The following is a 27026-nucleotide window of genomic DNA, read 5'->3' as shown; positions in this document are numbered from 1 at the left end:
ATTAGTCTTCTAGAAAACGGGTTGACGATGTTTGAATAAAGTTACATAGTATAACACAATTAAACCGATCGTTTGTGCTGAAATCAGCTATGTGTCTGTCCGGCGCGCGTCCAGTTCTAACCCGTCCATAAACACAGCTCTCAATGAACGTGTCGCGCAACGAAATCGATAAAATCACGAATTTGAAAATAAAACGATTTCACGAAACAATAAACAACACTGATATGCATTTCATTTCTTCTTTTATCAGTTCTTCGCTCCGAGGTAAGCGCCGTCCGAGATAAAGGTCGTAAAATATATCAGGAAATCAGAAAATGATTTTTGTTGTACCCAGGATTCGGGGTTTACTGTATATCTGAAATGAACAGATTCCGATACAGATTCAATGACCGTCAGTAGAAAATGAGAGAAGTCACGTGAAATGTGTCAAATGCCCACGTGGCGCGCGGGTCGCATCGAAACCGGTTTCATCCAGTTTACATTATGTATATTTCGTACCAATTAGCAAATCATCGACGAGTATGACTAATTATGCGTCCGATCACAGATGAGAATGTTTTGTCAGCACGACCTGGTGTTAGCGGGATCATCAAATTTGATTATTAAATTTTCAAATCAAATCAATTGCTATTAGATATTTCTAGTATATGATTCGTACTATATTGATAAATATTTCATGCAGTTCAGAAAGGTTTGATTTCTGTAGAGCCGCGCAGTTTATAGAGCGAAGATGGATTATGACCAGTGACCCCGATAGTTAGATAATATGAAATATGAAACTTCATTGTATTCGACAATTCTTGTCGTTCGCACAGATTATTACATTTGGGTGTCTTGTATATGTTCGCACCTAGAGGTTATCTCGATGGTATATGGTTTACCAGTCTGGACAGAGGTGCTCAAACTGTCTCCCGTAAAAAAGTAGACACCTCTTGTGGACATGTATGGAATCGCGCTGAAACGAATTTAAGATAAACCGTTTAAGATAAACTGTTCTCAAAAACTTAGCTGTTACTGGAAATTAAATGGAATTTGAATTGTTTTCTTGTTCAGGATTTATTTGGAATGAAATCGCGCTCAAACCTATTCCGGATTGATATAAACTGTGCTAAAAAACTGTTATCAAAAACACAAGGATTCAAATTGACTCAAGGATTATCATTGGATTTATACATTACACACACAGGATTGGATAAACTGTAAGTGAGAAAAACATTAACAGCTGAATTTATGTTTTGTAGGTTTAATTAGTTTAGGAACTTACTCGGTGAGTTAGTAAGTTATAGAAATGCATGAATATTAATACAATTTTAAATAAAATGCGTTAATTAGTAAATAGGTTGCTATTTACGTGAGGGTCCTGTGGGTCTCTGGGTCTACATATAGAAATAGCAGTTTGTTTATTACTTATGCCTTATATCTTTATTTCAGGATCCTGTATTTCATGCTTCTTTTATTCCAGGGTTTCTCTCTATTTTCAGTTTTTTTTCTTATTTTTTCAGCATTTCCGATTTTTCAAATTCATTGTTTTATAAGACAACGCCTTTTATGTAAATATTTTACTTGAAATAAACATGACAATTTCAGAGTCATCGCTGAGACAAGACCCCAGAAGACTAGGCCACCGAGTACGTGTCTTAACCCCCAGCACACAACAGAGTGGCCCGATTCAGGTACGGCCTGTATGTTCTACTTCAGTGAGAAGAGCAAGACCCCCTAGTCACAGAAAATTGAACCTGAAGTTGAATGATGATGACAGAGTGACTGAAGAATTCCGGTGTGACCTGTATAACATGTCTCTCTATTTCAGTATCCTCCTCCCTACCCCCAAACCCGAGCCTGAATGGGTAGACCGAATATATAGATTTGGTTAGAATAGTTAGTTGATAGGTCTTTGAATTAGAATATAATTTCAGCTGTTGATATCACAGTTGTAATTTCGAGTGAAACTTTTTAAAAGTAAAAGTTGCATTTATTTACAATTGAACTGGACTGGAAATGTTTGACAGTTTGTGAGTTAAGTGTGATTTGAGTAAGATGAAGAGTTGAACAGTACTGAACTCTACTTCTTATAAAGTACTACTTCTTTTCTTACGTACAACTGGTTTCAGGTTCAGGCAGCGCCCACCGCACCCCACCCGGTCGGGCCCTATTCCTGTGGTACCTGGGTTTCTGGTTTATTTGGTTGAATGATTTTTTTGATATTTGAGCTGATTTTGGGTGCGCGCTGTTTGTTTTGCTGTCGATATTCCTCGGGTATATTTTAAGAAGATGCGGTTTTTTAATGGTTGATTCAAATCACTCGTTTCTTGTTATTTTGAGGTCTCCTCTCAATGTTATATAATATCGTAATAGGAGCGGTCGTTTTCGTACCAGTGAACATCAGTCATCATTTTGAAGCCATTTAGTGCTGTTTTATTTTTGTCACGGCGACTCTAGGTAGGTAGGTCTCTGTCTATTGTAATTTCGCGGAGTCAGTTCCTCCAATTTCACAACTCTCTCGTTGTCAATAAGATTGAATTAATGAATTAAAAAGTTTTAAAATTCACTGTTGAAGTCGTTATAATTGTGACGATAAACTCAACCAAATGACGACTTCAAATGAATTGAATTAGAAATAGGCTTTCAAATTGGGACTCAGAAATAGAGATGACTTCTTCAATGTAAATATAACGACTTATCCAAATGAAATGACTTAACACAAGTTTGAACTATGATTTAATTCACTTCTTTCAAGTTTGAAGAGATCACGTGCTACTCATGGCTTCCTCATAAGATGGCGGATGATCATTACGTAATATGATGGATATTCTCCTCCACTAGGAGGCGCTGTAGGTAAGACACTTTACTAGGGGGTTGATGATACGACAGGTTGTGAGGTCCAGTGACTCATTCTCTCCTCATAAACACGTGATCTGCCACGGGAACTTTGTTCGTAAGCGTTGCGCATGCGTTTGGCGTTCTTCCGTTCGACATACAAAATAATTTGATAATTATCAACAAAAAAACAACAGCCTAGAATTAAAAAGTGCGAGATTAGTTTCAGTTTCTCCTGCGTTGAGTTTATAATTTAAAGAAGATGATGATTTATAGTAAAATGTATCAAATGTAATTGTCTATTGTTCTCGTACAATAAAATACAAATGTCTACGTTACGCGCGCGCGGGTCACATCAAAACCGCCATCATCCAGTTTCACTGTCGATTAGATATGCTTATAATGCACTATTTTATCCAATCGACAATGATGATTGACCGATTATGCATCCAATCACTGATAATCGATTAAATCAACTCAAACTTATTCACGATTGTCTTCAGAAACCTAACTTTTATGTAGAACGCATGGATTCAAATTGACTTTAAGGATCCTCACTGGATTAATACACACATATAGGAGTCGTAGAATCTGTAAGGTAGGAACAAATATTGTAAGCTGTAATAACATGTTTTATAGGTTTCGTTACTATCTAATTTTTGATGCGAGTTTTCACACGAAATATATATACATCCCTCTACTCCTCTATAATATCATATAAACTGCGCCCGATATTAAAATTCCTGAAATAAACCACGTGATATACTCGGAGTTTTCAACACTGAAGATTCTGATATTTCTTACTCAACCTGATGCAGGCTTATAGTTACCGAATATACTTTCAATAGCAATGCTTATCCTAATTCTGTCTCTAAAACAAACTTGTATCAGTAAAGCACAACAATATTGACAAAATAGATTCAGCTGATAATTTTTTTAAACGATCGTCCCCAGCTATCGTGACAACCTTATGTGCCGGGGGAATTTCAATAGCGCGTTTATCAATTTCTGTTGTTTTCGTTAAAAACAACTTGCAACTTGAAACGTATTTTTACCAGTAGAGATAGACTTTACTTATTGAATCGTCAGTACACCCGACGATGGCTAATAGTCGAAATAAATAGAGCTTTTTATTTTTGGCCGAATCTATAGCGGGATTTCTCTTGTTGCTTAATGAACCATTTGAAACAATCTGTGTGTGATCTTACGATCCGGCTGGTTCGTCTTAAGAAACACGACTACTATTTCAAAAAAACACAACTCTTCCTTTTCAACTCTATATAATTGGATCTTTTAATTTTTCAACTAAATGCTGTATTATATTAACAATGCGAATGAGCTTCTATAGAGTAAACGGTTCATTGCTAATATTACGGGTGGTCGCAGTATTTAGTTACAGGATATGATCTGATTTTTACTGTAAAGCATTACTTCTGATTTTCCCCACATCGCTGTGTCGAGGAAGATATAGATTGAACAAGTCAAGTAATCATTTTGAACTAAACAATACATTGTTTTTCGAATGTTACTGTAACGAGACAAAGCGATGTTAGAATTAGCCAGTCGAAATTATAATGAAAGTAGTGCAGCAGACGGCTATAGGTCACTGCAACCCCACGCTACTGACGCAGTGCGCTGTCTTCATGTACATTCAATCTTTATGTAGGGCATCACAAAAAACTGGTAATTTTTAGCAAATGTATACTTTGGTCGAATTGTATCCAAACTGTAAACAGAAATTCCAAAAATTAATCTAAAAAATTAAACTTTAAGATCGTTAATTTTAATGAGTAAGCATGAATTCAAAATAATAGTCATTTGTGGCTAAACTTTTTTTTATCAAGTACGAGCATTTGTAGCGTTTATGAGGGTTTCTTAGATATAGATAAGATCGGAGTCAACAAGGAAGCGCGCAATAATTGTGAAAATAGATATATGTAAACACAGTATTATGTATACACAGACCTCTAGCTGATGAATCATCGTGAACATAACAACCACTGCTGCTGAGACTATGTATCAAAAATCCCACAATAAAACGAGAAAGGTAAAGTCAGAAAAGTCTCTTATAAGTTATTAATTCATTCAAAACACTTGCAATTAACTCTAAACACCTTTTTGATGATATATTCGCAATATAATCACACGATGTTTGTGGGAGCAGCACATCGACCTATAGTAACCAATAGAAGCTTACTTTCGAAACAGTTAAAGATGAGTTGAGGATTTAGTTAAGGAATACTTGAGTACTGCGGTTATAATCAAGAGTTCTCCCATTGGGCACAGATTACGGGGTTGCGCAACATCGAATGATTGTTATTATCCAATAACAAGCTGTGGACGTGCAACACTTACTGTGCGCATGCGTGTAAAACGGTAACATCTGATACTCTGAGGCTGTTGCAGCTCGTTGTTGACGCCTATAACTGAACGTTAAGAGACGGTCTACAGGAAGAGAATAAATGTAACTAGAGAGAGATAGAGAAAGAGACAGAACTAACAACTAACAAATAACAACGTGAGTAATCGAATTAAACATTCTACTCCGTATTCACTGTGTAGATAAATGAAGAAGTATTTTGGTAAATTTTCCTGTTCTTGATGTGTAATTACGTGATATTCACCGTTAAAGTTAAAGTTAGCTTGCCCCGCCTTTATTGAATGCCTGTCGATATGCCTTTTATATGGCGCGTAGATCTATAAAGTGTTACTCCAGATTTTGTTTATTGTGATTTTGCTGTTTTATTTTACTATCATCTATAAGTTTTGACAATCTGGGCGAATGATGTAATTTTGGTATATTTCTAAATCTGGAGACTGAATGTCAGTTGTATTCTCGGATCATCGCAAAATAGTAACCAGAGACTTCATTCCTAGACTAATAATTTATTTTCAGTCAGATAACGCTTATTTGTCGTTGTAATTTACTACTAATCAATGCCTTTTATATTGTCTGGTGTTGTTCAGAACGAAATTACGGTTAATCAATCCTAGTTGTGCCTGAAGAGAGGTCATATGCCTATCGAATCGGTTTTTCACAAAATTTCGTCATATTCAATGACCACATGAGACACATTATTACCCAATTGTACAAATGTAATACATCCTTTTGTGTCCTTTTGAGACATTTTCACCATACATGCCATGGCCCGTTGAGGAGGTTGTTCGTATTTTGAATTTTTAAGGCTCTGAGATGCAATTTAAGTACATTTGGCATCAACCCTATCCATCACCTATATGATATATAAAAAGGACAAGTACATCAATTAATCCGACGACAAAACTTACATCCAGTACTTCAAAGCTGACATAGTAATATCAATATAAAGTGGAACCACTCCCAAATCACCAAAAATTGGTGAAATTGGAGCCCCATCATGAACCTGAAAAATCTTGACCGCAGCTTTTGAACTACCCATTTGTTATATGGTAAACCCATATCCGTGAGTGACCCATTTGACTTCTTTAGAAATGACACATAGGGCAACACTCCCCAAACTTCACTACCATACATAACTATTGGTTTGAGCAAACAATTAAAAAGCTGTAGTTGTTGTACAATACATGAATCCTTGAACCCAGGAATTTATCTAGATTGAAAAGCCCTCTTAAACCCTTACTCAACAGTAAATCTTGTAGCAGATTAAATTTGCCATTACAATGGATGTTGACATCCAGATAATTGCAACTTCTAACACAATCTATGACATCATCATTAAAAATGTAGCTATTTGTGCAGTCTAATTTACCTGCTTTGTTAAATTCAACAACACACGATTTAGGGATATTTACTTCCAGCCCCCAGAATTTACAGTAAAGCTCAAGTTTAGCAAAAGACTTTGTTAGGCCTTTGCTCGAGTGGGAAATTAAAATAAGATCATCGGCATACGTGAGACAGGGTACAATATGATCATATAAAACAGGAACGTCACAGTCCACGAAAAGCTGGTTTATATCATTTATAAATATGTTAAAAAGTAAAGGAGTTAAAATATTGCCTTGGTGAACACCAATTCAACAGGAAATTCTTGAGAAACCTTTATCGCACTCGCATCTTTGATTACATCATAAAAACGACCACTTATACCACATTTCATCAATTTAATCATAAGAGCATCGTGAATAACGCTATCAAAGTACGCCGGAAATCAATAAATGCACAAAAATTTCTGTTTACGTTTCTGGGTATTTTTATCAATCAAATGCTTTAGGGTAAAGGGTGATCTGAAGTTCTGGATTTTTTTGAAAACCTATATGGTTCACCGAAAGGATACCATTATCTTTTACATAGGATGTCAGACGATCTTTCAAAATGATACAAAAAAGTTTACTTAGATTACTTGTTATAGTTATACCTCTATAACAAGACACATCGTCTTTATTACCCTTTTTAAATAGCGGAATTATAATCCCTCTCAGCCATTCCTCCGGATATTTTCCAAAAGTTAATATGGCATTAAAATTCATTCAAAATAGAATCCAAACCAGATGCTTTATTAGGTTTCAGTTTTCTCGAAGCTCGTAAAATTTCATCCTCTGTAATTTTTAAATCCAGATAATCGAATGTTGATGGTCTTTCTTCAAGATGTTTAAGGTATTCTTTGAGACAAGACGACGTAGATCCAGCCTTAATGTCAGGAGAACTAAGTGACTTGAAATGATTGTACCACTCATCCATGTTGATGCTTGGAGACTATTTGTTAGCGGGATTTTTAAGGTTGACCAATTTCCAGAAGAACAATCCGAATTCGTTTTGATTAATTATATCATTTAAAATTCGAATTGTGGGACTTCTTCAATTAAACTCTATTTTATGTTCTTCATTTGTCATACTTCAAAGCTCGGGTCCATACATATCAATTGATCCGGGCTGTGGATGATGGTATTTATTACCTCATTTGGTTATTTCAACTAAACTAAAAAATGATTGGATATGGTCACAATGATTATGATAATTTATCGCCCGGGTTGACGATGATGGTATTTATTACCTTATTTGGTAATCTAAACGGATGATGAATGTTGGCCAATAGAATGCTTCATATGAAATGTTTTTAACACGAACTAGAATGAAAAACAATTCATACGCATCATCGCGGTGCATATGTGATAAATATTCCGAGGTGATTAGTTTGGTTCTCTGTATCAGCAATAATTAGACTTTAAGAGTTTAGTGTCTGTGCTGAACCTGTACACTCTTCTTTACAATCGTCTTTGAGATCAAGAGGTAAATATTATTCATATATCTATAATTTACTGTAGAAATATTCTAGTCAACTTTGTGAACGCGGAATTGTGTTTGAACAGAAGGCGATTCTGATTAGGGGGAGGGGCGTCGGTTCATAATACAGATCTTAAACTTTTGCATCGGAAATTGATATTGTATGAGTTTCCATAATCATTGGTGGTTGGTTTATAAACTGATCTAAGGCTTATATCAAAATAACTGGTATAGATTTATATTGATCTCAGCATTTCAGAGTTAATGAGCAAAACCCACAGTTAACGAGTTCATTTACTTGCAATAATTATTTTAACAGGGCCGTCGGAACAGGGGCGGCAGGGGCGGCCAAAGCCGCCCTACTTTTTTGCTTAACAAAATTTTTTTCAAAAGCACGCTGTACCGCGTAGCAGCTCGTCGTTCAACGTACTAGGTGGTTGGCTCACGACTTCTCTTGCTTCTGTGAATGAGACCGTGAAATGCCCCCAAAACGCATCTCCGGCGATTGAATAATCAAAATTTTTCCAGGGGAGCCCCCCAGACCATCCTTCAGAAATAAGCCTCGCCACTGAAAAATTCCTTCCTCTGTTACAGAGGCGTCGGAAGGAATTTTTCAGTGGCGAGGCTGTTTAAACGTGGGCTAATACATCATTACATAATTATGGAGTAACAAATTATTAAGGTTCAGAATACAAGGTCAGGCGCTGACTTCCGTTTGACAATTTGTTGCATTCAATATATATGAATTTCTCATTCTTCAAGTCATAATTTCTAAGCGCATTGTTGGTCAATTAGCTCAGTTGTCGATAAAAGAATTTATCTTTGTGGGTCATACAGCGGGTGAACAATGAAGACAATTTCTGATTCCACGCTGTATAGGGTCTATTTTTTCCTATTTGATATTTCTAAATCGACCGATTCCAATGTCTATGGTAAGTGCGCCAGTACGCAACTAGGCTGATCATATTTGGATACTACGAAGATAAATATGAACGGATACAAAAATCCATGACCCCCTGGCCCTAGACCTGGCCAAAAATAATTGGAAGAGACTGTGGGCTGCACTGCCACTTATGAGGACCAGGTCCGTAAGAGAAGAAGAGAGTAAACCGGGCGAACGCGTCTTTACTGTATCAGCATCATAAGACAACTAACTTTATTTCCCATAATATAAACTACACTAAAAAGAGTACATGTGGTCAAGTAATTACATAGCTCCATCATCTTGACAGCTGCGGTTCAAAGACTACTTCAAAGAATACTTCGGCTATTGCCGACAGAGACTAAAGTTAAACGAAACATAGGTTTCAGTATCGAGAACCGTATTATAAAATGTTATGAAAGTGCTTAGTTTCGGCGGTTCACTGTTAATTTGGCAGTGAATAATTTCGTTTTACAACAGTTGACAAAACGGATAGAAAGATAGTCGACTTGTTTATAGATGTATTACCATAATACCTATGGTAGTCATTCAGCTGGTAGTAACAGATTAAATTCTATATTCAAATAGATATTAGATTGCTATTTCAACTCATCGTTGCAGGTATCTAGCCCTCACAATCGAAGCAACCCAGCATATTTTATCACTTAGTTTATCTAGTGTTTTATCAAATATCCTAACTTGCAATCTAATAAAAATAAGATAAAACACCTGATTAATTTATTATATGTTAACCCTTTCATTTCCAGAGTTGTCAATTAACAACATGAAATGAAATGAAATTGAAATGAAACGAGAGGTATACAGAGGGACATCAAGAAGTATTTACGATTGTATAACATAACGTAAAATATAGAATAATCAATAAATTTAACAGCTACAGTTCACCCCCAAACCTCAAATACGAGCCCATGTGATGGAAACTCAATCCTATCATTGGAGGATTACCCCAAGTCCTAATCAATAACTTGTAAACAGGATAACTTTTCAATCAGGTCTCTTTATTCATTGACAAGATCAACAGTTCAAACATCAAATCTCAGACAATGAAAATACATCTGCCTAAAATAACGAGGAATTCAAATAAACAGAAATACCATGATCTTATCCACTTTTAATTACTTCAAATAAACAGAAATACCATGATCTTATCCACTTTTAATTACTAGTATTTCATACCGGGTGATCTGAATCTAGGTACATTTTAAACTTTGCAATTATCTTGGGTTCATACCTTACTCAGAATAATTTCTTTTCAGGTAATAGTAGTTTTCAGGACCTAAAAATTGATTTCATTGGACGCTGAAATCAACTAGAGTTGATCACACTTTGCCTGCAGAAAATAACTATTTTACACAAATATTTTCTAATGGGTAGCCCGAAGCAACGGCTAAGTCTCTGCGGCGTCTAAAAATAACCTTAGCGTCTAATTCTGATCAGACGGCGTTATGTCAGGCGATGTACGGGGTTCACAGGACACGTGACGATTATTACCTAATATCTAACTATAAAATATATCATGTGACCGGGGTCGGGTTAAACGTCGTCGGGGAATTTTCAACTATCGCAGTCCAGTGGCTCAGCAGAATACTTATTGTGCAGTAGACTTAGTGTATATTCACCTTATAGTTTCTGTAACATCAAGAGGTAAGTTATCTAAACATTCTAGATATTGTAGTCATTTTTGGAAGCAGAATTGCGTTTGAACAGATCGCGATTCTTATTAGACAGTGGGGTTAGGGGATCAGGTAAAAGAAAAGTCCTGCGTCCTCTTTGATACCAAAACTATATTTTTAGGGTACAAAGCAGAACCATTCCAATCTGTTTGGAGGTTTACACATGGACTATTTATAATGTATGCAGGGGCGGATCCAAGAATCTTTAATGGGGAGAGGGGTAGCGGTAAAGAGCGTTGTGTATTTTCTAAGCATCTGAGAGATTCTAGAACGAATTATTTGGAATAATTTACCAAAGTTAGTGTAACTTTCTTTTGGCTGGTTATGAAAATGTTGTCTTAGCAGAAGAGGGTGGAACCTCTGGACCATCTAAATCCACCCCTGAATACAATGATCCATGATGTCAGTACATACAGCGTGTCCTAGAAAAAAATTATTCCTCCCAAGTTAATATAAATTAATAAGTGAATTTTTGTGTACAGACCACACCTGGGTTGCTTCATGATTAGTCTTTAAACCCTAGCTGTGTGTGGTCTACATGATTTATTATCCATAGCATGGTAAAGAAGACACCCTTCTAATTACTAATCCATCACACGAATTCACTTATAGATTAACTTATAAATATTACATTAATATTTCGGAGGCACCATTCTCTGTAACATACAGTAAAAAATGTAATGATATGGTCGCTGAAATGTTATGTTACTGTTTTTGACCTTGATCTCCACTAATGTTATGATGGCTGTTACCACCAGTGCTGTGGTTCTCCGCCAATATTTGTTGGCGAATCTCTACCCGTGATTGTTGATCTGGGTTGGGTTTTCCAAGTAGCGTTCAATATTTACATCTGTTTCTGGATGGTGACCGGTGTTACCAGGAGTTTACTGTCTGTAGTCGTCATGTCTCGTCTGCGTCGCACGTTAGATGCGTGCACCTTCCAGTATCTGGTACCGCTAGGTTTCTCCGATTCGATTTATGTCGTCACTCTTTATGAAATCTCTCGAACGAATTCACACCGTGAATTCGCACTAACACTCAAATGCTAAAAAATGTTTCAAAATTTATTCTTAGTAACTACCAACAATTCCAACATTAGACACCTACACTGTACAGTACCTGCTCTGTTAGCCATCTCATATAAACCATCGTGTAACATTTCTAAATTTATGTCTGGTTTACGCCGAATTGTAACTTGTAAATGTTTAACTTAACCATTTTGCCTATAATGTACTTGTACCTTGGCACTGGAACTTATATTATAATGTATATTAATATTCGGAATAAACATCTTTATAACTGAAAAAAAACACCGTGGTCGGCACCACGTACGGTGTGTACGTGTTCTACACCGTGAACGAATTCACCTGTAGATTTGGAATAGTGCTCAACAATTTTGGAATCAAAACCTCTTCGTGGATTCTGTCGTGTTTTGCTCTCGAACGCAGCATAGCGGTATTGGTTCCTTTGGGCGTCGGGAGACTGGCGACCCGTATCGGTTTTTCTTCATTATGCCGTTACGGAAGGCGTCCAAGGCGTCGTGTACCGCATCAAAACTGTCGGGCGTGGCTTGAAAAACTGGACACTGTTTCAAAAATCGTAGCGCAAATCAAGATAATTCATTCTTACACGACGATGACCATCATCCTTTGGATTGCTTTGATATTTTGGACGGTAGGTGGATTCTGTTGCTCACAAAAGTTACAATGTGCTGCACAAAACGCCTTTCTGTGAAGAGGCTGATTTGTGCAGACATCCGGTAAATCGACCATTGGTATGCCGGATACTTGGTTTTGAAAAAACACGAAAAACAGTTAAAGTCACACCGAATTCCCTTTTCTACAGAAAGAATCTACCGGTATTAGCAATACCCTTACTTTAACTGAAAACATGCAATGAGAAAATTGCGTTTTCCATATTCCATCTGTTGCCCAAAGTTTTCCACAGCCTGAAACAATTATTTTGGAAAAAAGATACACACTACCAAATAAGATACAAAAGCGTGTGTACATCAATCACTGGAATTACTGTACCTCGCATTTTGCAAGCACTTGTACAGTCGCTTGGTGGGTGAGCGTATGTTGTCCTCTTTCGAAGATTATGATGACCATACAATCTTCACGGTCTGCATCTTTGGTGAACTTGAATTTAGTGTGTAGGTCTAGGTCGCGCAATTCTGTTTCAAGTTCCGCCCACCAGAAAGCTTCAGCCCACAAACGCCGATCAATATCTAAAGCAACAAAATAATGACAGATAAACTGAGTGAGTATTTCACGAATTTAATACCTCTAAAACTCACTTTTCTCTAAAATATAAGCATCATTAAAGCTTTCGGCGAAACCTTGAAACGAAACCCAAGAATGGAGGCTAAAATGATGAAAGATTACAAATTAATCTAATAACATATATCATTCTCCTAGTTCAAGCCATGAAATTTTTGTTCAAATTTAAGTTGACTTACGATAACGATCTCTGAAAATTGTAAAGACTGCGGTCAATAATTATCCCATCAGTTGCAACAATTGAGTCTCTCATTTCGTGATAAAATGAATATCCTTTTTCAGTGGAGCCATATTTATCAAAGCCGTAATTAATCTGACAATTCTTACAGCGTAAATTGATCTGGAATAAAGATATCTGAATTAATGAAATAAAATCTACATTTTTCATGTTTAAGGGCCTACCACTTAAGGACAACATAGCCTACCTTATTTTTAGAAATGACTTTTCCATGAGTAACAAAGAGAACATCAATCACTTTGTTGTGCAGTTGCAGTGTACAATAACACTCAAAACACTTTCCTATGTACAAAAAATATTACAGATTCAACATGTGCTAGAGCAATACTAATTGGAGTACAAGAAAATTGTTATACATACCAACTGGAGGTCCAAGGACAGCTAAATGACTTGACTTTTGATCATGATAATCATGAAAGATATTCTTCAACATTTCATAGGGAATAAGTTGTTCTCCGTTCATCTGTGGAAGTGATTTTCGAATTGTCTCCGAAAACCAAAAAGGTATTACATTATGGCGTAGAATAGATCTAGTGACCACATCATGCCCATATTTGATAATGACATGGCACTTCATTATCTCGCTTTTGTTGTTCACTGAGTCTATATCATGATCATGAAGTTGCTGGTAGTGATAGCAAACCTAAAACGACAGAGAACATAAAGCCTATAAATTATAATATTTGTAGATTTTTAGGGATTCATTCATTTATTACGGATATGCACAAAATTTAGACTCACCGATTTGAAGTTCACATTTTCACCATCGATGACGTTAAGTTTTTCGGCTAGCGTCAGACGACGTTTTTTGGAAAGAGACATTGTGTAGATTCAATTCGAGTCAATTATAATGCGCACGCGAGATGAGCGAAATGTTACGTTAATCTGTTACGAAGCGGCTGTACAGAATGATAAATGTTGCGTAAATTTGTTGCGTTTATAAATGTTGCGGAATAAATATCTCGTAAACGGTTGCGGAATAAATATCTCGTAAACGGTTGTGATCTAATTTCATGTGATATTCCAGCTTGAAAAATTTGGATACACTTTTTCTTCTAACGTTACATTGATTTTATTTTATTTTAAAAAGTAGAAAATACTGTGTTGCATTTGCGTATTCTACGCAACATATACCTCGTAGTTGGTATTGCTATCCCTAAATCGTGACCTAAATGCGCTTGTAGGCGTCTGATTAAAACGTTTTGTCGCCCGCGACAATTCAATATTTTGGTTTTGTCACCCGCGACAATTCCGAAATAATTCCCAAATTTTCCGGAAAATTCTATTCTTTGTGTTTCCCGCCATAAGAAGGGTCATCCTGACATGTTATGATGGTTCTGATTTTGATTGATGAGTTTGTATCGTTAAAATGTACTTCACTATCCGCTGCACACACTGCCCGATGAAGCTTTTCATTGCCATCGATAGTGACGTACCCCTCCCTACACCCCTTCGTTTCGCACACATGTTTAATCCACTTTTGTTCTTTTTCTTCAAATAAGCCTACCTTTAATATAACGAGTTAAAAACTGCTAAGCTTATTTTAAAATTAGATCGCAAAGAATCGCGTTATTGTCTGCGATTCTTGAACCATTTCCCATTATTAAACAATCAGCATTTGAATATCAAGACGGCAATTGGTTTATTTGAAGATAGTTTTAAGGGGTTAGGGTTTATAGGAGTGGTGTTTGGGGGTTAGGTCTAAGAGCGTTAGGTTTTATAGGCTAAGGGTTTACGGGGTTAGGGTTTAGTTTTTAAAGGATTAGGTTTTAGAGTTTTAGGTTTTAAAGGGGTTTGGGTTTAGAGGGTTAAGGGGTTTAGTGTTTAGGTTTAAGAGGGTTTTAGAGGGTTAGTGTTTAGAGGGTTAGTTTTAAAGGGGTTATGGTTTATTGTATAGGGGCCAGGGTTTAGTGTTTAGAGGGTAAGTGTTTACGGGGTTAGGGGGTTAGGTTTTAGCGAGTTAGGGTTTAGAGGGTTAGTTTTAAATGGGTTAGGGTTTATTGTTTACGGGGTCAGGGTTTAGTGTTTAGAGGGTAAGTGTTTACGAGGTTAGGGGGTTAGGTTTTAGAGAGTTAGGGTTTAGGGGTTTAGGGGGTTAGGGTTTAGTGGTTAAGGGGTTAGGGTTTAGGGTTTAGAGGGTTAGGGTTTAGAGGGTTAGCTTTTAGTGTTTAGAGGGCTAGGGTTTAGTGTTTAGAGGGTTAGGTTTTAGTGTTTAGAGGGTAAGGGTTTAGAGGGTTAGGGTTTAGGGGGTTTAGTGTTTAGAGGGTTAGGGTTTAGGGGGTTTAGTGTTTAGAGGGTTAGGGTTTAGAGGGTAAGAGAGAAATTAGAGGGTTCAGGGTTAAGAGAGTTAAAATTTAGAGGGTTTTAGTGTTCGGAGGGTTAGGTTTTCGAGGGTTAGGGTTTATTGTTTAGGTTTTAGAGGGTTAGGTTTTAGGAGTTTAGGGTTTATAGGGTTCAGAGGATTAGGGTTTAGTGTTTAGAGGGTTCAGGGTTCGGAGAATTAGAGAGAATTTAGAGGGTTCAGGGTTTAGAGAGTTAGATTTTAGAGGGTTCTAGTGTTCAGAGGGTTAGGGTTTAGAGGGTTAGGGTTTAGGGGGTTAGGGTTTAGTCTTTAGAGAGTTAGGTTTTAATGGGGGGAGGGGGGTTAGGAATAAGGTTTTAGAGAGAAATTAGAGGGTTTAGTGTTTAGAGAGTTAGAGTTTACAGGGTTAGGTTCTTTTCGGTGGGTGGTTATGCTTGAGAGTACCATAGTTTTTAAGGTTAGGGTTAAGATGGTTAGAATCCTAGTTCGTTTCTGTTATGTGGGTTTCTCATAAGTATATGTAGTGTTAACATGGACTCAATGTGAAATGTACGGTGTTGTCATATCGCGGAAAGACGGAATTGCTGAATTTTCCAAAAACGCGGAATTTCTTCATTTTTACTATAAATAGTAAACGGGTTTTCCCACGCGGATACCCACTGTCGGACAGGGCATCGGACCCAGGTTTTCAACACCGGGAATTAGTATTTGATAATTTATTTTATCGCCAGTCAACAACTTAACGATACTGTTCCAAATAATGTAGAACCCAGGCAATACGTGCTTTGCGAATTCAGTGATACAGAGTATCGCTGCATTAACTGAAGGAATACAAATCGATGGTACGTAAATGTAGGATTTGTGATGACACCATGGGATTCTCCAGGACTCAGTTCCGAGTTAAGATTTGACTCTATTGATTCTAAGTAACTCAGAGTTAACTCACAACTGTGGAACTGGATCGATGTCAGACGAAAATAAATAGACATTATGTATATTTCATTCTGGCTTAGGATTGTTCATGCGTGTTGTGTGTCTACATTGTTGTTATAAGGGAATGTGGTTTATCTTTTAGAATTAAATGATATGAAAGATTATAAAATGGTTTTGTTTTTTTTAATGTTTACTGTGTGACTGCTATAACATATGTTCCTATGCTGATTATTTGGATCAAAAGAATCTTATTGGTACCGGTACTGGACGAATTTGACGAAGAAATTTGAACCGGTACTTGTTTGGTCGTAGGATTTCATGTTTGCAACCATCTACAACTACGGTCCGACAGCGCGAACGTGCTCAATATTTATCTAATAATATTCGTTTCTGAAGTTCTCAAAAAGTCGATGAACTTCGATAACCGAAGTTTGCCTAGTAGAAATAGACATTAGGTGCCTCGGTTCCTGAACTTCGCTGAAAAAGCTGAAACACTGAAAAGCTGAAATAAAAACGCTGAAATTTCAGGGAATTTCCGAAAAACGCCGAAATTTCAGGGAATTCCCGAAAAACGCTGAAATCGTGCTAGGTACCGACAATACACGTTTTGAAAATTATTCTGGGCCGGTGTCCGCTGACGAGTCCTGAACCGTGTTTTATGCTCTATCTTCGGTTACAGAGACATGCCTTAAGGTCGTCGTCATGATCGACTTGATCGATTGCGGATTGCGTGGATTGTTAGATGTGTTTTTTGCCATAGTTTTATGTGCATATACCGGTACGATCTAACAATGAAGTTATCACTTCATTTGAATAAATTCTTATTTAAAATAATATTAATTCACAATATTTTTTCTTATGTTTGGTAATTTCTTGCAACTTATCATTGCCAAGTCTCAAACAAGTAGTAGCTGAATGAAAGTACAGTTAGGCTGAACCTGATAACCCAAATTAAGTGCTAGCATGGAACTAATGATTATTTTGATTCTATTTTCGGTGTCATTGAAATTCGTTGATAAAGGTTCAACCGTCATAGTATCCTGTACTTAGCATTGCTACGATTGGGTGCCATATTTCAACAATTTCTACCAGGACGAAGGAGTCTTTAAGTGTCTTTGTTCCCGGGTAGGGTACGGGGTAAAACCTGGTTTACTTTCTCTTTCGACTTGCCGGAGACTATCATCTGCAATGTATTGCATGCTTTGACTTGTCTGGCCTATAGGAGTCGAACGATATTTTCCCATACACAGGCTTGGCTTTAGTGTAGATGAAGGCTAGGCACTGCACATTGTGGATTGACTGGAACTCTTAACTCACAAAATTAAACGAGTCAACAAGAAAGATCCAATAATTGGACGTTTGTCTAACTATATTATTTAACAGCTTGAAATAATACATAACACATTCTGCAAGATTACACAAAGGAAATCAGTTCTTACATTATATCAGAATCAATAGTTCGTTTAACCCTGGCTAGAATTCTGGTTCCATTGCTTCATATTCTAATGAAATCCACTAGCATACCTTAGAATATCGCTTAGCTTAAGACTAAAAATTAGGTACCAGGAAACAGGGAAGAAAAGTGCGTGTACTGTACATCCACAATTGACTTATTTCTCTCTGGTTGAATAGAGTTATTATCGAAATAGCATTCGAATAGCCATTTTATTTTTAAAAATTGTGTCGTTCAGCTATCCTGCTGCAAATTTCGCAGTTGAAGTTTACTGGTGCCATCTGATTTTTCAGTATCTCAAAGAATTTGCACATTCTAAGCCTGAATCTAAAAATAGAAAAAGGTGCATTTTAGTAGGATATAAAAGAATAATAGCTAATACACCCTGGACGATATAGCCTATGGGGTGGGCCTAGTTTGAAAGCACTGCGGTCCGAGGGAACAGCACTTAATAAATAAATACTGAAATTAAACTTACAAAACACCCAGTACTTGAGATGATGTACTTGACAAGAAGTGTCTCCAGCTAAGCAAATCAACTTTGTCTATGACTCCTCCTTTTATAGATTCAGTAGTAGTCTAAAAATAAGAATCGGTACATTTCCTAATAGTTGGTATGTCATTTCTTTCTTTCATTCAAAAACTAATTATTATCACGCCACAGCAAATAAATTATTCACAGTTGTTGAATGGTTTGCCCGATTTAGATTAATTGGTTGACGCTAATCAGTATGACCCATACGTAGGGGTCTACTGCATGCCATTGGCGTCAATCCATTCCATTCCACAGTGAATTAAAAAGAAATTTAGTTAGATCCCTTTTGTCCAAAAGTTGCATCATTTATATAACTAGCTGTCAAATTTAATTTACCTGCTTCAGAGAATACCATATAGTCCGTCGCCCATCAACGTATTGACAAAAGAAAAGTTGCTCCATGTTTTATACATGAACATTCAAATAAGATATTTTGCGTCTTGCAGGGAATATTGAGCATAATGTTTAAGTTGGCTTGCACGGTTTGTGAATGGGTTTTCCTCATTATGCTGCCTGTATGCATTAAAAATCCGGATTTCAAGCGAATTAATTTGTCCAACAAGTGGCCCTCTAGAAGTATACTCAACACATACTGTCCATGCATGTCTCTGTAACCGAAGGTAGAGACTAAAACACGGTTCAGGACTCAGCAGCGGACACCAGCCCGGAAAATATTTCAAAACGTGTATTGTTGGTACCTAGCACGATTTCAGCGTTTTTCGGGAATTCCCTGAAATTTCGGCGTTTTTCAGAAATTCCCTGAAATTTCGGCGTTTTTATTTCAGCGTTTCAGCGTTTCAGTGATTCAGCTTTTTCAGCGAAGTTCAGGAACCGTTAGGTGCCTGGTCTCTTTCACCCCACTTGATTCTGACTTCTTCTACAGGTGGCAGCCAGTCAACGGTATCGTAATATGATAATTCCATATAAAATTGCCTGCAAATAATGGGACTCGCACCTAACTCGTTGCATCGATCGGTCCGGTGCCCGGTCCGACAGTGGGTATCCCCGTGGGAAAACCCGTTTTCTATTTAAAGTAAAAATGAAGAAATTCCGCGTTTTTGGAAAATTCCGCGATTCCGTCTTTCCGCGATATGACAACACCGTGAAATGTAGCAGGAGATCAGTAGCCTATATCTTTCTTGTTAACATTGTGGAACGATTTTCAAAGACTCACCGGCCACGCTTGTTTGCAAATTGCAAATTTAAGTATTTGAAATTTGATATTGGCGTCTTCAGGTTTGGGTAGTTCAGTTTTGATGACCTAGTTATTCTGTACAAAAACCACGCTTCTTCGAGTCTGAGTTCATTCAGGTACCAATTTATGGAATCATTTTGACAATCACTTGTTGGAGTACGCGAAAAGACCGATGAACAGTGCGGTCTTGTTTTGTTCGCATTTTCGTGTTCTTCGTTGTAGGCGTCCGCGAGCGCTGAAAGAGGCACCGAAATGATTTATTGAGACGGAAACATTTTTAAGATAATCAATGGAAAACGCGGTTTGAGATGTTGATAGAAAATAGGTTTCGTTTGGATTTTCATAATAATAACGTTCGTCCTTAATTCCATTTATTGTCACTTTCAAACTGACAATATTTTTTTTTACAAAATCCAAGTAAACTTGGTAAGATAAAATGACACAGATTCAGGACACGTACCAGATTTGTACTTAAAGATTAGAGGAAGTGAAATTACCTAATTACCTATTCCAAGAACATTGATACGCTGTGATTGCACACAATGAGAATGAAAGAAGATCAAACTGATAAATATTAACTGAACTAAGTAAATAAAGAGAAGAAATCCAAGCGATTTCAGACAACAAATTCCAAACACATAATTTAGTAATTATATCAAATGAATATTTAACTGCGGATAAAATGTCGTTATGAGGACTAAAACCGTTATTTAGATTTGCAATCAGTTTTTCCTTGGCATGATTAACTATGAAGGCTGATTCAACAAGGTGTCATTTGATTCTGTCATTAATTTCACCGTTATCAAAATCAGGAAGTACCAGCATCCAACTTACTTATCTAAACATGATCTTTCTTCGAATTGTTTGTTCGTTGAACCTTAGTGAGCTGGATTTTACATAAAAGAACGAGTGGTCCTTGTCAAATTCACCTTCACCGCCATCAAGAGAAGAACTCACTGGAGAACAAGTAACTACTTGGTTTTGGATTTTAAATCCAGAGACCACCAAGATACGTGGCAATCCGGTATTGGTAATATGCTGCTTATATATATTATATCTTTTCAGGATGTCTAGGCTTTTTAATTAAAAATCCGATTATTTTAGGGTCGATTCACTTATTATGCATTTTTGGCTTGTCTTGGACTTTTAATTGGTCTTGACTTTTAACTATTAAACGTCTAATTAAGCATTGGGTTTCGAGCTAATTATTTGTTTTTTAGTCTTGATATAATTTGAAACGTGTAACTGTCCTTTTAGTTTCAAAATGGTAATCTTTACGTCTGATTCTAGTATTTTCTTTTCGGAAGGCTCACAGTTTATTTCCAATTTCTGCATGTCTTTCGTATTTATTCTAACCACTGAACCTAGGCTCAATGATAAAATTTGATCATTCCCGCCCATTGGTCCATCGTTTAGACCAAGAATCAAACAAAATGCATTCAGTCTTATTTCCAGTCGAGTGATTTTTTTGCAAGAAAACTCAACCTGGTACAATACCAGCACAAAATTCCACGTAATTATATTGAATTTTGCTAGGAAATATGGGGGCTAAACCATGCATCAGGTTTTATTGCAAACAAAACATGTTATATTCCAAACAAATTTTCGGATACTTTCCGGAATTCCGCCAATGTCTTATTTGATGCCAACGAACTACGATTAACCGTTAACAATTTATCGCATAGTAAAGTGCGGTGAAAGAGCGGCGGATGTACCCGTCGGATAAGATGATCGTGGTACCTACGACAGTCGCGTACGAATGTGTGTGCACCACCCTTTAGCAATATATGGGGACACCAATTGATTACCTACAATACGCCGTTTAAATCATTTAAATACACCAATCCGCTCCTGAGATATGCCACAAAACGTGTTGTTGAAATACTGTAACATTGGCGACTTATTTTCTAATGATCTGAATGATTTGTCAGGGTAACCAAACATAGTTCGGAAAGGAGGCCATTATTGCACCTATATGGAACTCAGGGATGTTTCATATTTTAGCATGTTTTTGAAAATATGTGCGTCCAACTAAAATCGTCTAGATAATCTTGATTAGTATTTTCACAATTTAACTTTTAAAATGCAAATTATAAATGCGAAATATGAAGTGATTGGGTGCTATGGAGACCTATTGTTGTATGAAGTCCCACTCTATACGATAAAATATCATTGGTTCCCAAAACTAGATGTAATGAGCTATCACACGTACACTGTATCCCTATATGTTTTAATGCAAAGAGACATAATCCTACACCGACTGTAAATGGAGGTAAAACTTATGAGTATGAATTATAGGTCAGACACTTTAGAGTAAAGACGCAGCCAATTACCTCGGCCGAGATTTTCTCTGACTCTGGTATAGCTGGGTTATTGATTTTATTTTGAATGCTTCCCTAAGTAATTTTTTCCAATATTTGTTATTCATAGAAAGATGATGGCAGAATACAAACTTGTTTCTGTAAAAGACAGGTAAGTCATAGTAAAATTTCTTAACCTTGTTATTTCTAATTGTATGATGAATACTTTTAACTATGGTTATTTGAATTGATAAACATTGATAATTAATATGCTATAAACATGGAATGAATGGTAGTTAGCTTTCAACCGAATATGGGGTTCATTCAAATTCGTACATGTGTTAAGGCGAAATTGCAAACTAGCAGCAATGCTTACCAACAATACATCAGACCTTTTTATATAAATATTGCTTATATCTCAAAAAGCTATTCATCTAATCAACATAAAAACAACTGCCAAAGAAGACTTAATGTATCTTTGTAACCTATACTCGTCTTTTGATAAATGGTTATTTTAAGCCTTTCTTGACTCAATAATGAAGCATTGATTAAACAGACATCCTCTTTTATAAACAATACATACAGGCGTCTATATTAAAAACCATTTAACCCTCACCCTCCATTTCTAACACCATATTGTTATGTATATGCCTTCAATGCCATTACTTATACTGTTATATTGTATCCCTGTTGCTTATATGTAATCACGGGCGGATCCAGGGGGATGGGTAGACAGTATTGGAAGGAAATTTAAGGGCACCTTTCTGATCTTAGGGCACAGCCAGTATCCAGGTCAATGCGAGCGCCTAAGGCGCGAAGTCCTTAGAGGGGGGTTTGAAAATATGGTACCATTTAAAGGCTTTTAGAGGGCTTCTAGAGGCTAGCAGAGCAATCCAGAATAAATGAATTCGAGACAAGATTTCAACACATGCGGATAAAAAATGAAGCTGGCGAACCCATGAAAGAATGGTTGTCGCCAACTTCGCCTAGTGCCCCTATAATCTTTAAAAGTGCCCCTTAACAATCATACAGAATACGGCTAAGTGCCCCTTCATTGTTAACAATCGGCAAAAATTGCCTCGTCTTCACATTTATCCTTATGTCGTGTGCCATCTTCCAAACCAAAAGTGCCCCTAAAATTTTAAAAATTAGGCAAAAAAGTGCCCTTTTCGTCAACATTTTCCGCGTATAGTGCCCTCTTCTAAAGTACGAGTGCCCCTTTAGCCCTCCCTGAAAAGGCAAGGAAGGACAAGGTGCCCTCATCTAAAGCATGAGTGCCCCTTGCAAAAGGAAAGTGCCCTTTTTAATTTATCATGATTAAAGTCTTTACAAATATGATTATCTCTCCTCACTTTCTTGGCAGCAGTATATACCGATTAATTTTATAATTATGCCCGGATTACGGACACGGAATTAGCGGTTGCTGAAATAATGCCGTCAAAAATATTGCCGGTGAAATTTCGAAGGGCACTTAAAAATTCTAGACCGTATTGGGCAATACGGCTAATACGGTCTGGATCCGCCCCTGGTAATGCCCATCCAGGGCCATTTATAAGTGTAATATATTTGTATTTGTATGATTATGGCTCTGATAAAATTTGTTGTATAAAAAAAATGTATCAGGAAGTTGAAACATCTTTGCTTTTGGTGAAAATCAAATCGATTCATAATATATTCTTAATTTATATGAAATATGAATTCAAAAGCTGCATGGTCTCTAAAAACAAGATTTCTAAGAATTAGTCATGCATTAAAATACCCTTTGGCACAATAATACACGTGACTTTCTAACGGTGGACCCCTTACCTTTCGAGAATAATCCAAAAGAGATTCGACTATTTGGAAAAAATTGCATAATTTTTTACAATCGCTAGGGCTCTAAAGGGTTAACCAAAAATAGTTTTTGGAAAATGTGTCGATTTTAAAAATTCCTCGAAACAAGACTAGGACAATTTGACGGTGTTTTCGGGTGGGTTAGATTTTGCATCTGCTCCTGCAATAGTGCCCTTTTGTAATTATGAATTTGCGAAAACGCGGAGGCATAAATACAACATCGTGATCTGTTTTTTACATTACGTAAACAGCTGTTTTGGTCAAAATCACCGCTTTGTGAATGAAATCAAACTAGTGGGGTAGAAATAAAATCCCCAGCCTAAAATCTAAAAACTACAACTCGTTTCAGGTTAAGAATTGTAGCAAAGCCTCGTGAATGAGAAAACCTTCACTCGTTGTAGATTTTAGATTCACCCCACATACTCGGTGGAGATTCTATATTTCTTAACCCCAGAACATGTATTGATTATACGTAATTTTGCTCACAGGCATCCTTACAAATTTTAATAAACCAATGATCAAAATACCAAAAAGGGGACTAATTATGAACACAATGTTTCATTAATGGTAATAATCACTGTCCTCCTATGGTCATAATTAAAAGACAAACTATCGCAGCTTCGCCTTAATGCTGTAGCTGCAGTAATATTATTGGAGATGTGGACCAGTTGTCCAAATAACCATTGTTGGATTCTGCGCCGGGATGATGTTACCTATCCATTGATAATAAAACTTGTATGGCTTGTGGATTTAATGGAATTGCCGATTTCGGGTCCTCATCTCCCATACTATAACACAACTCTTGCATTTATTGCTTGTTGGATAAAGTGATTCACAATTTATGGCATATGGAAATATATTCAAATTTAATTTACAGTGAGCTAAATCCAGGTGACCAAATTGCTGTTTCGTGCGGTATTTTTGGCATATCTGCGTACTATCACCATGGAATATTTATCAGCCACCGGAACGGAGTGATTGACCTGGTTGGGGTTCCTCTAGACACAAGAGGCGTCGTGGAATATAAGAGCATCAGTGATTTCAAAGCAGTTGGGGGCGAGCAATTATTCATTCTGAAACGAAGGTTGGGTATGTTACGCGGCACCGGTTCCGATCAAATTTACCGAGTTGACTACAAGTCTCACAGAACCGCAGAAGATGTCGTTATGACAGCCAAAGCCGAATTGCAAAACCCAATACGATGGCGAACATATAACCTGAAAACATGCAACTGCGAGCACTTTGCATCTTTTTGTAAGATAGGACACGCTCAGTCAGTTCAAATAAGCAGCAGGGAAAAGAGTGCATCTGGACGTTATATTGTTGATATTGCTTCTGGTGCATTGGTTAGTAGTGGAAGTTCTACTAGTTCTAGTAGTCATTAGTCACCCTAATAGTGTCATTTCTCGTCTGAAGTCCGGTTTTAGATAAAGATGTGATGACTGTGAATTCGACATTGGACAATGAGAGTAAACATTTATTGTCATCTATAGAAAGGCCTTATAATGATGTATAGAATTGGCCGGAATTCATATTTTTCCCTAGGACAGTCATGTAAATAAATTGTGACACTCTACAACCATGTGTAATCAGATGTATTTTAACCAAAGCTGAAAAGGATGTAAAACAAGATAAATGCTCATCTAAGTGTTACTTTACCTTTACTTTACTATACGATTTAATGTTTATTCGGTCCTAGCATGTTTTTAGTAATTTTGAATTTAGCTTTTAAGGGATCGCCATTGTTTGAGCCAATAAGTTAGCTTTAGCGTGACAGTAAATGATTACTGATTTCCTTCTAAATGTGATTATTGTTATAATTACATCAACATAAATTAGCCTTGTGTTTTTATATCGTAATGTATTAACGAATACAGATGTAAAGAGTTATGTTAATTCACAACTTTGAAATATGATGAACTGAACTTATTATTTGGAAGACTTATTTCCCATTTTTGGTTTGATTGGCGCCATGTTAAAAGACTGTAACGTAGAAATTACCTGCAAACCATCTCAACCCTAACACAAACATAAGGCAAGCAAGAGTCACATCAATTTGTTTGTGTTTTTTATTGCAATACATGATAGCTATATTGAAAAACTAGTTTCTGTTGTGAAAATTGATAGACGAAGTGTAACAGATTGTTATGATTTTAGAAAAATCAAAATCTGACAAAAATATTTAGGAACGATGGTGACAGGCGGTTTATGATAGCTGTATAAGTGTAGAGATAATTACAATTTGTATCAGATTTTTTCGGCTATTGTCTAAAGGCGGACCGTGGCGGACTGCTGACCGTGGCGGAATGAAGAAGACGGTTATTTCCTTTTGTTAAATGATCTTAAATCATTGTACCTACTTCCTTTTGTCGGAAAATCATAGACTTTAAAGGGGGTGTCCCAGGAGTGGGATCGAAAATTTTTATCTCATGGATTTTAAACTTCTTTGCATTGAAATGAAGCTAAGTGAATAGTGAGTGGATCCTGAGATTTTCAGACACCAGCAGTGCCCTTAAGTATTTTAATTGATAACCAAATCTTAGCGAGTAGCCAAATCCGTGTTTTAGGGGGATTCCCCAACAAATTTAGGTACTTTAATTATATTTATAGAGCTGATAATTGCAGGATCTACTCAAAATTATGTAGGGGGCCGTCCATATAGTACGTACGCATGGTCTAGCTAGGACCTGTGGAGCAGATCGTACGAAGTGCGTACGATAGGTAGCAGGCAGCTATCAAATCTGTACGTCGTACTTAATGGACAAAATATGTTGTATATTTCACCCAAATCCCGTATAATAATACAGATAGAAATACATATATCTTGTTGTAGCACTACCAAGTCAGCTGCGAAATGACTCAATCAATAAATTAAATCGATGTGTGTACAAGTAGAAGCAAAAATAAACAGACCGTCAAAATAAAATATTATTGATTAATTTTCGTTTGTTGTTTATGCATACTTTCAACTGTGGTAATGGCTGCCCTTCAGAAGTATAACGACTTCATAGCCGTCTTCAAAGAGGCTTATCCCTCAAAAAAACTGTCCGATGGACAGAATTTATGGAGGTCTTTAAGTGACGATAATAGCAGAAAGCAACACGTAAAAGATATGAAGGGGATTATCAGTAAACGCAAATTTAAAGCAATCACTTTCTGGGGTGCCGGACCAACTACGTCGGTACCAAAAACGAGCAGTACTACGTCAGCAGCCGGTCACATTGCACCCTCATCAGCGGAACCTCCAGCAAAAGTTCCGAGGGTAGATCTACCGACGGTTCAAGCATCTCCGCAGGCATCT

General features: G+C 36.8%; 1 protein-coding gene across 4 annotated transcripts; it reads left to right on the top strand.

Annotated features, from left to right (window-relative positions):
- Positions 1-4752: 4752 nt before the first annotated feature.
- Positions 4753-26634, top strand: LOC141911272 (uncharacterized). 4 transcript variants are annotated; one of them, XM_074802266.1, is made up of 3 exons: positions 4753-4864; positions 22023-22064; positions 24603-26634. In XM_074802266.1, exons 2-3 carry the CDS (start codon positions 22027-22029, stop codon positions 25108-25110), a joined length of 546 nt encoding a protein of 181 aa, XP_074658367.1. In that variant the 5' UTR covers positions 4753-4864; positions 22023-22026; the 3' UTR covers positions 25111-26634. The 4 variants fall into 4 exon arrangements, with proteins under 4 accessions (XP_074658367.1, XP_074658365.1, XP_074658364.1 ...); XM_074802264.1 differs by lacking the exon at positions 4753-4864 and adding an exon at positions 5245-5335; XM_074802263.1 differs by lacking the exon at positions 4753-4864 and adding an exon at positions 7910-8044.
- The last annotated feature ends 392 nt before the right edge of the window (positions 26635-27026 follow it).

This window comes from Tubulanus polymorphus, chromosome 9 (genome assembly GCF_964204645.1).
Source record: "Tubulanus polymorphus chromosome 9, tnTubPoly1.2, whole genome shotgun sequence".
In the NCBI taxonomy this organism is placed as follows: domain Eukaryota; kingdom Metazoa; phylum Nemertea; class Palaeonemertea; order Tubulaniformes; family Tubulanidae; genus Tubulanus; species Tubulanus polymorphus.
This window is presented reverse-complemented; position numbering and strand designations above follow the sequence as displayed.

Coding starts and splice junctions, on each gene's coding strand:
- LOC141911272 (XM_074802266.1), top strand. CDS start 22,027: ATGATGGCAGAATACAAACTTGTTTCTGTAAAAGACAG. Junction 22,065..24,602: donor CTTGTTTCTGTAAAAGACAG/GTAAGTCATAGT, acceptor TTTAATTTACAG/TGAGCTAAATCCAGGTGACC.